The sequence below is a fragment of the Fulmarus glacialis genome, unplaced genomic scaffold (genome assembly GCF_000690835.1).
Source record: "Fulmarus glacialis isolate BGI_N327 unplaced genomic scaffold, ASM69083v1 scaffold40389, whole genome shotgun sequence".
NCBI classification, from domain to species: domain Eukaryota; kingdom Metazoa; phylum Chordata; class Aves; order Procellariiformes; family Procellariidae; genus Fulmarus; species Fulmarus glacialis.
In genome coordinates, this window is record NW_009235953.1 from 1 (window position 1) to 10,988 (window position 10,988).

A 10,988-nucleotide genomic window follows, 5' to 3' on the forward strand; every position below is an offset into this window, starting at 1 on the left:
AAATATAAATATTTATATATATATAAAACTAACATTTACTAGAGGTTTTTTTACCCTCTCAGATAAGAGCTTCTTGGCTGTTTTTTAGCAGGTTGATCTCTGCCTGAGGAAACATGAAAAGGGAGTATGTTTGAACACAAACATGGTTCAAATGTTTTGTATTTTACAGGACTCTGCGTGAATGAAACGCCCAGAGTTAGAGACTGGCGGGAGGGGGGGTTCTCAGCACGCTTAGCTAGAACTGTCCCTGGGGAGCTCAGGAGCCCGAGTTTAGGACTTGTGGAGGAGGCGTTTTTAGACATTTATTTGTTGCAGGCATCCTGTGTGGACAACGTACCTGTGTATGTGAGGAGAAAGGCTTTTGCAGTATTTTGTATTCTTGTTACCTATGGGGCGGAGAGGAACTGTTTGTAGTGTTTTTACCCCGTGTTTGAAGAGGCAGCACAAAGGGACGGGACATGGATGACAAAGCCATTGATTCTTCCTAGGCTACTTTCCAGTGATCTCTTCAGGTCAAACACTTAACAAAAGTCTGGGGTGAGATGAAGAGAGCAGTTATTTCATGCTCTGGGATAAAACTCTCCTCAGCCCAACAAAATCAAGAGAGAAAACCTCCCTTTTCTGCTGGACCAGCAGTCCAGGTATTCAAATGAAAATGTAGATATACTATGTAAACCTACAGCAAGATTATTTTTATCAGCCATTTTATGTGTAGAAGCTACGGTGTGATTTCATGCGGAAATATTGCTAAAGATTTTTAAAAATATAGACGTTGTGTGTGCGTGTGTGTATGTGTCTGTGCGCGTGTGTGAGTGGGGATGTTCCATTCGGAGTCCGTGCTCGGACGGGAGCCCACGTGGCATGCGCTCCCCAGCGTCGGTGCAATGCTGTTCAGCTGCCTGCAGACTGAACGGGAGGACGCACTTCAAAGAAGAGATCTGCTATTTTGTTTCTATCCATGAATTTTGCTGTAATTGGTTATGCCAGATAAGATGTCACAATACCACTGGTTAAAAATAAAACCTATTTTTCAGATTTACTGCGCTGATGGTGCTCATAAACCTCTTCACTACACGGTTAGTTTTAGCACGGTGTGAATTGCTCCCTCGTGTCGTGCGGGATCCTCTCTGCGGTGGTTGGGCCGGGGCTCCAAGGCCGTGTGACTTGACTGACTGTCTGCTGACACTGGGCTTGTGTCCATATTTGTCCCAAGTGAATTCTTTGATACAAAACCAACTTGGAGTCTGACCATGAGTAATGGACACAGAAAAAAATATTTTTATTTTCTGTTTAGTATAGGGAAGTGCTTGTTCAACACAACAGACCAGTGTTCTGTTACGCGCCCGGGCCTGGGACCCTTCCCCAGTAGTACTGGTTTGTGTTTGTTTGCTATTTAAAAGTGATTTTTTTTCCTCTTCAGCTGCCATCTAGTTGATGGTGGAAGGGTGTTTATGGGAGCAGGAGCATCGTGGCTCTCCATAGTGGAGATTTTCCGACTTCTGTTGTGTATCAGTGCTGTTCACTGGGAAGAACGATTGACCAAAGCTGTGTTCTTCACACTGACAAAACCCTCAATAACTGAAGTTCCCAGGCCTGGATAAATCCAGGCGGTTCGTGTTGAGCCAAGTCAGGTAGCTGGTCTCCACCACACGAGCTGTGCAGCAGCTGATTTGAGTAAGTACAAAGAAAAGGGGGTGGGTGTTCTCTCAGCTCTGGGGAAGCTGCCTTCCTGCTTGTTTTCCCCTTCTGCTTGCCTTGGTACAAATTAAGGTGGGGGGGGAACCTAAAAAGGACCTGTCATTTATTATTTTCGGGGGGGGGAGGAATATCTATGCTGGGGGGGTGGCGTGAATAAAAAAAACCCAAGATACACAATTCCTGAGTCTGCTCAGTTATGATATATCCTGGTTAGCAAAAAAAAAAAAAACCCAAACAGCAAACCTAAAACCAGTGAGAATTGAATTGGGAAAAAAATAAACTACACCTACAAAATGAAGTTACTCAAAGTTTCCTATTCGATTTGAATCAGTCACTTGAATTAATTCATCTTTCTACAGCCAAGACATGCCCTAGATATTTAGAACTCCTTAATTGTGTGCTGATTACCTGCGTGTGCACACGTAGTTGAGCAAGAGTTGTGTTCATAAAATGACAAACGAGTTACACGTTTGCTTATGTACCAGGAGTTTTTGCTGTAACACCTCTTGCTCACAGGTGTATTTATAGAACCAAGCCAATCGCTGGTTTATTTCCTGACTGAGCTGTTGCTGTAGCCGGGGCTTATTTACACATATATACATAAGGTTAAAAAATTGCCGTAGCACCTTGTCCCTAGTTAGTGTTAAAATAGCAGACCTTACCACGGCTATTTGAAGAATGTGAGGGCCAACACCGACATGTATTGCAGCGGTTGCCTGTAAGCAGGTAAAATGAGTCTTTCCTAAAACCCTGATGGTGCTTTTTCAGTAATTCCTATTTATCAGGTAACTTGGCTCTAGTCCTGCGGCGCAGACGTGCTCGGAGCAGGGACGCCTTCGCGCATGAGGCTACGGGCAGTGTTGAGGGCTGGTGGGGCAGAGCACAGTGTCAGCAGCTGGGCTGGCTCGTTAAGGTGCAGCTTAGTCACTTCCTTTGGAAAGTATGTAGGGTGCACCTACCCCTGTGTGGGAGCCCCACCTGAGCCTCCTAAAGTTGGAGCAAGATGTCGAGATGTTCTCTGCTTAGCAGGGATGGACCTTCTCGCAGGCTGGGTTTGCTGGGTTTGCTGGCGTGGTACTGGTAGGCACAGCAGTGAACTTGGGCTTTGCGCTGTCCACGAGGACCTGAGAAGGGGGTTAGACCTGCTGCAGGAGATGAAACCGGACCCAGCAAAGCCTGGGGCACGAGCAGTTCTTGGGATGGTTCCATCTCGTGGCTGCTGCTGAACTTCCTCGCTGCAGTCACCTGGATGAAGGTGGAGAACCTCAGCCTGCTTTCACCACATCCCTGCTCTGCTGGGAAACCTGGCTTGGGAGAAAATCACCATCGCTTCCTTGCTTTTCTGTGGATGTAACACCCTGGTGTCCTTCGTCACGAGCCTGGAGCTGTCCTCCATCAGCTGGAAAGAAGAATGTCTCTGCTTGTCTGACGAGGCGCTGTGGCTTGTCCCCCAGATTCCCCGGCTCGACAAGTCCTTACTCATCCGCTTGTTCAGAGCAGGGATTTCACGAGACCCCCTCCGAGCCCCACGAGGACATTTCTCGGCTGGTGGCCCGGTGGAAGCAGGAGAGCGAGAGCTGTAGGTGACGGCGGGGCTCCCGGAGGTGTGCCTGCCGCGGGGCTGGGTGCTCAGCTCCTGCAGCGGAGTCCAGAGGCACCTGTACAAGACCGAGGCGTGTCGGGAAACCTGATGCCTCACCTCCGCCAATGTGGAGGCGGAGGGAGGAGGGCCCAAAGACATGTCCCTTCACGCTCGCAACAGCTGAAAACGGAGAAGGAAACTCTCTAGAGCCTTTTTTACCAGCGCAGGAGGCCTCGCTGTCCCGCTCTCACCCCAGAAGCCCTCCCGTACTCCAGTACTCTGGGGGGGTGGCATTCCCGCACCCGCCGGGCGATGAACATCGCAAGGAGAAGAGGCTTTTACAGACAGGAGGTGAACAAAACCCTCTGGGAGCTGCCCAGGAGATACACGTCCCTCCACCCCCTGGGGTCCGGAGCCTACGGCTCGGGGTGGTGAGTGGGGGCCTGCCTGCACCGCAGGCAGCAGCAAGGGGCGAGTCGGGGGTGTTTGAAGTGTCGTGCCGGGGGGGAAATGAGGAGGTGCCTGTCAGCACCCCTCCATTAGGAAGGGCCATTTGCATGTGTGATGAAGGCGGTTTGCCTCCCGCTCTGGCACGGGCAGCGGGTTGGAACTTGGTCGCTTGAAGAAACCGAGATGTTTCCTCCTGTGGTCGCTCTGGGTGGGCAGAGAGGGGAAAGTTTCCCACCCGAGCTCACCTCGGCGGGCGTCCTTAGGCAGCGGCCCGAGGACCAGGTAGGCAGGGCAGCGAGGCAGCTTGGGGTGTCACCCTGACTTTGGGGGTCAGGCAGCTTTCAAGCTGCCTTGGTCTAAGCCTGCATTAAGGGATGATTTCTGTCCAGCAGCGAAGGGGGGAAAAAATACCTGGGTGTCTGAAAGCAATTTGTAAATGATAAGAGTTGGGTGCTGGAACAAAGCACCGAATCTCTGGGGACAGGGGTGGCTGCAGCGTGTCCTCTGCAGCGTGTCCAAGGCAGCTGGTGCTGGGCTGCCTGCGGAAAGGAGCTGGCCACTACGACCCCCACCTTGATACTGCTTCCAGCTTGAAATCGTAAAATAGATAGAAATTATTGTAAACCAGGATCAGTAACAGACTGGGACTTCCTTCCCAGCTGATGATAATCCTCAGCTACAAGAGAGCAGCACGAGCTGCTGTTCATTAATCAGTTGGGCAAAGGTGCTCGTAGTGAGAGCAAGCGGAAGTCAGATCTTGCTCGGTTTACACTGGCGAACCGGAGGAGATGGGGGACTTTTTGAAAGGTTAGATATGAGGCAGCCCATTGATAGGATCTGAATGGAGCCCTTGTTTCACAACAACACACCGAGCTAAAAAAAAAAAAAAGGTGTGTCCTGTTTTGTAGGCGTTGGGCAAAGTCTGCCGGCTGTCACGGGACAGATCCTGAAACCCTGGGGCCCAGGTTCTGTCCTTGTCCCCTGGCTGCCTATTTACGAAGAGGCACCCCATGTTTCCTTTCCTTACTTTGCTGTCCAGGTGCATTTAAGCTTCTGAGATGCTTAAATGAGTCCTGCAAAATCAGGCAAGACTAAACTGGACTTTTTTTATATTTCTACAGTGTTTTCTGTTTTTTATCATAAAGGAAAGCAGGAAGACTAAAAGAAAATAGACAGGACAAAAAAGGGAAGAGGGAAATCCTTGCAAAGTTTTCTTGCCCACCAGAAAAAAACAAACAACAATAAGACAAATCTTTTACTGGTCCCAGTGAAAGTCTTGGAGGTCTCAGGGTGGGAGGGATGGGTGTTAAGACAGCCCCAGGGTCCGGGGGGGTGGTGGTACCACACGGACAGTGCTCAGCAGGGAGGGTTTGGTGCCAAGTCCTGTACCAAGCAGAGGTGGAAGCGTGTGGAGCTAGGATTTGCTGTCCTCTGCTGGGAATTGCTGGGAAGCTTTCCTATCGCAGCGTTATTCGGAGCTGCTGGCTTTTACACCTCCTTGAGCAGCTGAGAAACTAACTCAGAAAAAACAGCAAAGACATGGTTTTTCCCTGATTAATTCTGCCAAAATCTGTAATGATTTGGCTTCCAGCTGAATGTAATTGCAGAAGAAGAGTCTTCTGACCCCTCCAACGCTGGTCTTGCCGATCTCTGCCAGCCGAGGCAGGGGCACAGCTCTACCTGCCCGGTGTCATCCTGAGCTTCCGCCATTCATTAAACCTGCGCTGGGAAGAACGTGGTGGGCTCTCCCAGCTACGTCAGCTGAATTAACTCTTAGCTGTGCCTCATGGCAAGGGTGAAAGTAGCGCTGTCTGTGCCGGGCAGGCTGAAGCTCCATCACCCCAACTCTCCTGTGTTGAGTGGTGGGGTTAGATGCTCTGTAGGCCAGCAGCTGGGAAGGCAGGTAAGAACATGCACCCTCAGATTAGGAAATTTGCCTTGAATTCTGCAGAAGCTGTTTCACTACGTGGTCCGAGTCCCTTCCTCTTATTTCCCTGGCTCCTCGGCAAACTTTACACTGAGTTGTCCCCTCTGCTGACACCTGCTGAAGTCCTGAAACTGAGACAACTCTTCACTGTCCTCCTATGCCATCTTCAGCGCTGAAGCTGCCTTGTGTGGCTGTTCCAGCACTTCCTTTGCTTTTTCCGTCTGAATGCATTGACGAAATCTCCGTCGCACCTCTCAAAGGATGTGTCTGCTCTTGTCACGCACAACTTAGAGCAACTGGAAGGGACCTCAGTGACCAAGAGCAGGGAGATTGCCTGATGCTATGAGGGAGGTTGCTTCTGCTCGCTAGATGAGAGCTATTGATAGCCCAGACTTCCGGAGGACGCACCACAACTGATGGCTTGTGGCTAACAATGGCAGAAAGCTGTCCAAGAGACTTCCAAGGTTTGCAGCAAGGAACTGATAATCCCTCCTCAGCATTGAACCAAAGGGAAAGCTACATGGAGCGGAATATTCCCACATCTCCTAATGCAATCAGCCCTAAACCCAGCAAAATGCACCATTTGATTGCATTATTATAGATGGCATTTCCCTGTTTATTTATGAAGTCTTCCTTCTGAGTGATGGCCCTGGAGGTTATGGTAATGTTATTTTACAGCTTTATGGTACCTGCCCCTCCCTGTCTCGGGTCCTCCGAGAGCCTCGAGGAAGGAGCAGTGGCTGGAGCCTGGCAGTCAGGGACAGTGGCGGGGTGAGTCACGCGTCCCTTCGGAGAAGGAAGCAAGGGAAATGTGTCTGTGCGAGGCTGGAGGATGCGTGCAAAGCACTAACGCCAGCGTTCACCTGGCCTCGGTTACCCTCTGCAGCTAAAAGCCGTGGGACTAAACATGCCGATTTATAGCCCTTCCGTTTCCCCAGGAGATGAGATGAGGATTTATAAGGTGGGGGGAACTGCTCTGGAAACCCACAGCGAATTTGGCAGGGAAAACCCTTTCTTCATCTCTTCACCTCTTGGAGGGGTCGAGGAAGGGCTGAGGCACCAATGTGTAATGGGGTGCACCGAGACCCCCCTGGAAAACACCACCGAGATTCCAGAGTTACATCTATCTCTGCCTGAGGACCTCCCTCCCCACTTCTTATCTGGTGAAACCTGGGGCCTGATCAAAGAGCCCCAAGAGGCAGAGAAAGTGTCGCGGGATTGCCCTATCCAGCTGCAAACAGTAAATGTGACCGGAGGGAATAACACGTCACGTCTCCAGCGTTGCTTGTTGTACCATGTTTTCATTAGCTTTATAAAAGACTCTCATTTCAGCCAGACCTGCTTTTACACAGAAGCATACTTGCAGCATCAAAGATCCCGCATGCAGAAGAATTAATTCCAGCAGCCTGTATTTTCAGTGCGTGGCACCCACTGTCTTTGCTCCAGAACACAGCGAAGGCAGCTGACGTACCTTAAAAGACAACAACCTCCAAGCAGATGGCAAAGCAGAAATTGCTTTATTCCCTTATCTCCATGCGTTAGGGAAGGAGAAGGCAGAGTTAGAACTAATCCTGACCTTTAATCATTTGTGTTTCACTCTTCTCACGGCTCTGTTACCTCCTTGTTTCTACAGGTTAAGGGGAATAAAGACGAGCCACTAATACTTTGTTTGGTATCCCACCCGGTCCTCCAAAAAGCACGGGCGAGGGTCTGCTGCCCAAAGTCATACAGGGTGACATCTGTGTGTGCAGAGCTCCACGGGGTTTCTCAAGGGGCCTTTCTTTACTGTTTTTCTGTGAGCTCCAGAATTAGCTCTTCTCTAGGAGAAGACCTTTGGTATTGCAAAATTTGTTAAAACATACTGCCAGTGTCAGAACTGGGTTTTATTTGTCTGCCGCAGCTCAGCCATAGACAAGAAGACAGGGGAGAAAGTGGCTATCAAGAAGCTCTGCCGCCCGTTCCAGTCGGAGATCTTTGCCAAGAGAGCGTACAGAGAGCTCATGCTGTTGAAGCACATGCAACACGAGAATGTAAGTACTCATTTCTCTCCATTCCTGATGAAACAAGGGGGTTTTCTTGCCATCTGGGAGCAAGTCCTTTCTGGAGGCATCACCTGTATTTTAATTGAGAGGTCCTGACATTTGGCACGTGCAGGCAAGTCTCGGGGTTTAACTGCTACCTGTCTGCTGCGCCCAGTTGGCACCAGGCTGAAGCAGATGTGTAATGGGTGCTCCCGTGTATTAGTAAGAGGAAAAGCAGCTGCGCAGCATAGCGAGGAGTCCTCAGATTCCTCAGATGGAGTTCTCGGTGCCCACCCATATGTGTGTGCTGATGGAGAGCTGCTACCTGCGTCCCACGTGCACAGCAAATGCTTTCCAGGTTTAAATGTGGACTTCTCTTCTCCATCAGGTCATCGGGCTGCTTGATGTCTTCACCTCCGCTGCCTCCTACCAGGGATTCCAGGACTTGTAAGTTTGGAGTTTGCCTTCTCTCTGTCTAGACTCAGCCATTGCCCAAGACACCTGGGACTCAGCAGCAGGATAACAGATCAGGTTGAGGTGCAGTGCAACAGAGTGAGTTGAAGAGGGGCCAGACTAAAGCCAGACATCCCCAAATGACAAGGAGAATCAAAAGCACAAGTCAGTTCCCATAGCTAAAACACCCAGAATACATAAACAGATCCCATGCCATGCACACAGCTGGGAGAACACAGTATATATAGACCAACGTATGTAATGAAGAGGCATTACATTCCATGGCGTATCACATGTAGCATGATCCATGCTAACGCACTGCCTGTGTGACTGCTGAGCTAAGAGGCTGCACTCAGAATGGGAGAAGTATTGTTCATCAGGCCCTGGGGTAATTAAAGTGAGAATTTTAAAGATCTGGCTTTCTTTTCATCTTGATTCTGACTGTTCTTTTTTTTTTTTTTCTTGGCATTTTCCTCAGCGTTGATGGTCAGGTTGGATGAGTCGTTTTCCCTTCCTCATCCTTGGGCACGAGCAGCGTGTGCCTGGGTTTGGGTTTTCGGCTGATGGCTGGGTATTTAGCAGCCTGAAGGAAAAGTGTTTGAAGGTTCTCAGAGCAGTTTCTGCTGGAAGACCGTCAACTAATTAGCAGTCTCAGCAGGCAGGCTAAAGACTGAAGGAAGCTAGATGTTGTCTTCCGAGGCAGGGCTGGAGAATATTACAAAGATAAATTTGGGAGCCAACACAGCAGTTTTGCAAGACTCTTTAAAGCTGCGCAAGATGTTTCAGCTCCCAGATGGTGTAAAGCTGTCTGGAATTGAACATCATTTGAAGTCTAAAGTAAACTAATTCAGGATTGTTAAAGTTTGGAAGATCCTTGTTCTTACCTGATGTCAGATATCTGATTTGAGGGGAGGAGAAAGGGCAATTTTCAGAGCAGGTCAAAATCCCAGCATCACTGCAGGCTATGCTAGTTAGCCAAGAATGCTGTCACAGTAACTTGTCTTAGTTACAGTAAGTTACACAGCCACAGGAAAAAACCAAGTGAGAAGAAGGCTAGCCTGGTTCCCTATGTTTTTCTTCTAGACTCAGGGCCTTGTCTTACTGCCTTTTAGCTACCTGGTGATGCCATACATGCGGACAGATTTACAAAAGATCATGGGACATGAATTCAGTGATGAAAAGATCCAGTACCTGGTCTACCAAATGCTGAAAGGGCTGAAGGTAGGTGGGTCTGGAGGAGTTTAGTGACTCCCGGTGTCTCCTCTGCACACCACCTCTGGATTGACCATAACAAAACCCCCTTCCAACACTGTATAGGAAGGTTTGGGGGTTTATGGCATCCCCTGAGAACAGATATTTGCTGTTGAACTACTCTTGTTCCAGCACACATCAATCAAAATGACTGCTCATTCACATCAGTCAATCAGGTATCGAAGCAATCAGCAGTCCTAGACCTTGTGATGACAGCGGTTGCGTCACTCTTTGACTTGCCCAAACCCTTAGCAAAACTCTGCGGAGAAAGGAAGAGGCTGGTAGCAAAGGGAGCTTCTGCTGAATTCCTAACAGAGGCTCTCAGGGGAGAAGACAGAGGGAATAATTTTCTATTCAATAGAATAAGGAAGGAATATGCTGCTTTAAATGGCTTTGAGAGAGCAGAAAGCAATCACTGCAAACCCTGAGATGTAGAGACAATGTCTTAATGCTGCCCTCTCTAATATCCTTCACCTAGAGTCAGAGCAGTGGCTTACAGGCATTAATGAGTTCACCTTAATAACACCTTTGCCCAGATCCCTGTTATCTTGAGTTTAAATAAAGGGGGGAAGAACACACAGAAGGTTTAACTGGTGTGATAAAAGCCACGTAGTCAGTTTTTGCAACTCGAATCTGATTTCCAATTTTGTGTTTTAATTACGAGATTTTTTTTTTTAACACCCAAACCAACAAAGTTTTCATGTCGTCTACTGACCATGTTCCTACCTGTAATCCTGATACCTTTGTTTGATAGTTTGAAGCTATTAGTTTATTCGCTGTAAGGAACTATTGCTCCATAACTCCTCTTCTGCTCTATGCCTCTTCTTTAGACTGGCAATATAATTGCAAATATTGTCAGAAATTCAGTGCGGAGATTTCTTTTCAAACTGCTGCCCTGTGGGCCAGGGACCTGCAGCAGGTGCAGAGTTGTGTTCTCAGCAAGTTCTTGTTTGTAGCTCTCGTTTCTCTGCTGAAGAACAGAAAGTCTTGTCTGCTGGTGATCACATTGTGGCTTCTCTTTTTATTGCAGTATATTCATTCAGCCGGAATCATCCACAGGGTAAGTTCATGTGCGCTGTTGCTCTGATTTTTGTCTGTTTAGCAGAAACGTAGCTTGGTCATAAAGTTAATAAATTCCTAAACATCGTTTCATTAATAGCCTTGTTTGCTCTAAAGTCTCTCTGGCGTCTTCCCTCTTTTCCCTCCTACACCCTGTATGTGTTTGGATTTGCTCATTTGTGCAGCATTTTGAGGAAATGCTGTATTTTCTGATGAGCTGTGAAGCATTTTATGATGCTTTTTGAATTAAAACTGTTTCAGAAAAAATTAAAGAGTAATCTAAAGCTGTATAGTATAGCAGGCATGGTGTCTTTGCTGTATCAATACTGGGCTCGGGATGTTATGGGATCCCATCAAAGGCAAGCAGAGGCTTGGCTGAGGCTTGTGTTGATGTGTGGCAAATCAAAACATCCTTATTATTCTGCTCTTGTCTGTTGTAGGACCTGAAGCCAGGCAACCTGGCCGTGAACGAAGACTGTCAGCTAAAGGTAGGTGGAAAAGCACCACGTTGTAGCACGTAGCATATCAGATCATGGAGGAACTGCTC

General features: G+C 48.4%; 1 protein-coding gene across 1 annotated transcript in view; it reads left to right on the forward strand.

Annotated features, from left to right (window-relative positions):
• The first annotated feature begins 3,397 nt into the window (after positions 1-3,397).
• MAPK13 (mitogen-activated protein kinase 13) overlaps positions 3,398-10,988 on the forward strand; it is a 12,281-nt gene continuing 4,690 nt past the window's right edge. The window contains exons 1-6 of the mRNA XM_009586205.1: positions 3,398-3,711; positions 7,558-7,687; positions 8,067-8,125; positions 9,244-9,352; positions 10,413-10,442; positions 10,882-10,929. Coding sequence (XP_009584500.1) covers positions 3,593-3,711; positions 7,558-7,687; positions 8,067-8,125; positions 9,244-9,352; positions 10,413-10,442; positions 10,882-10,929 — 495 coding nt within the window. The 5' untranslated portion in view covers positions 3,398-3,592. The remainder of the gene's footprint in view (positions 3,712-7,557; positions 7,688-8,066; positions 8,126-9,243; positions 9,353-10,412; positions 10,443-10,881; positions 10,930-10,988) is intronic.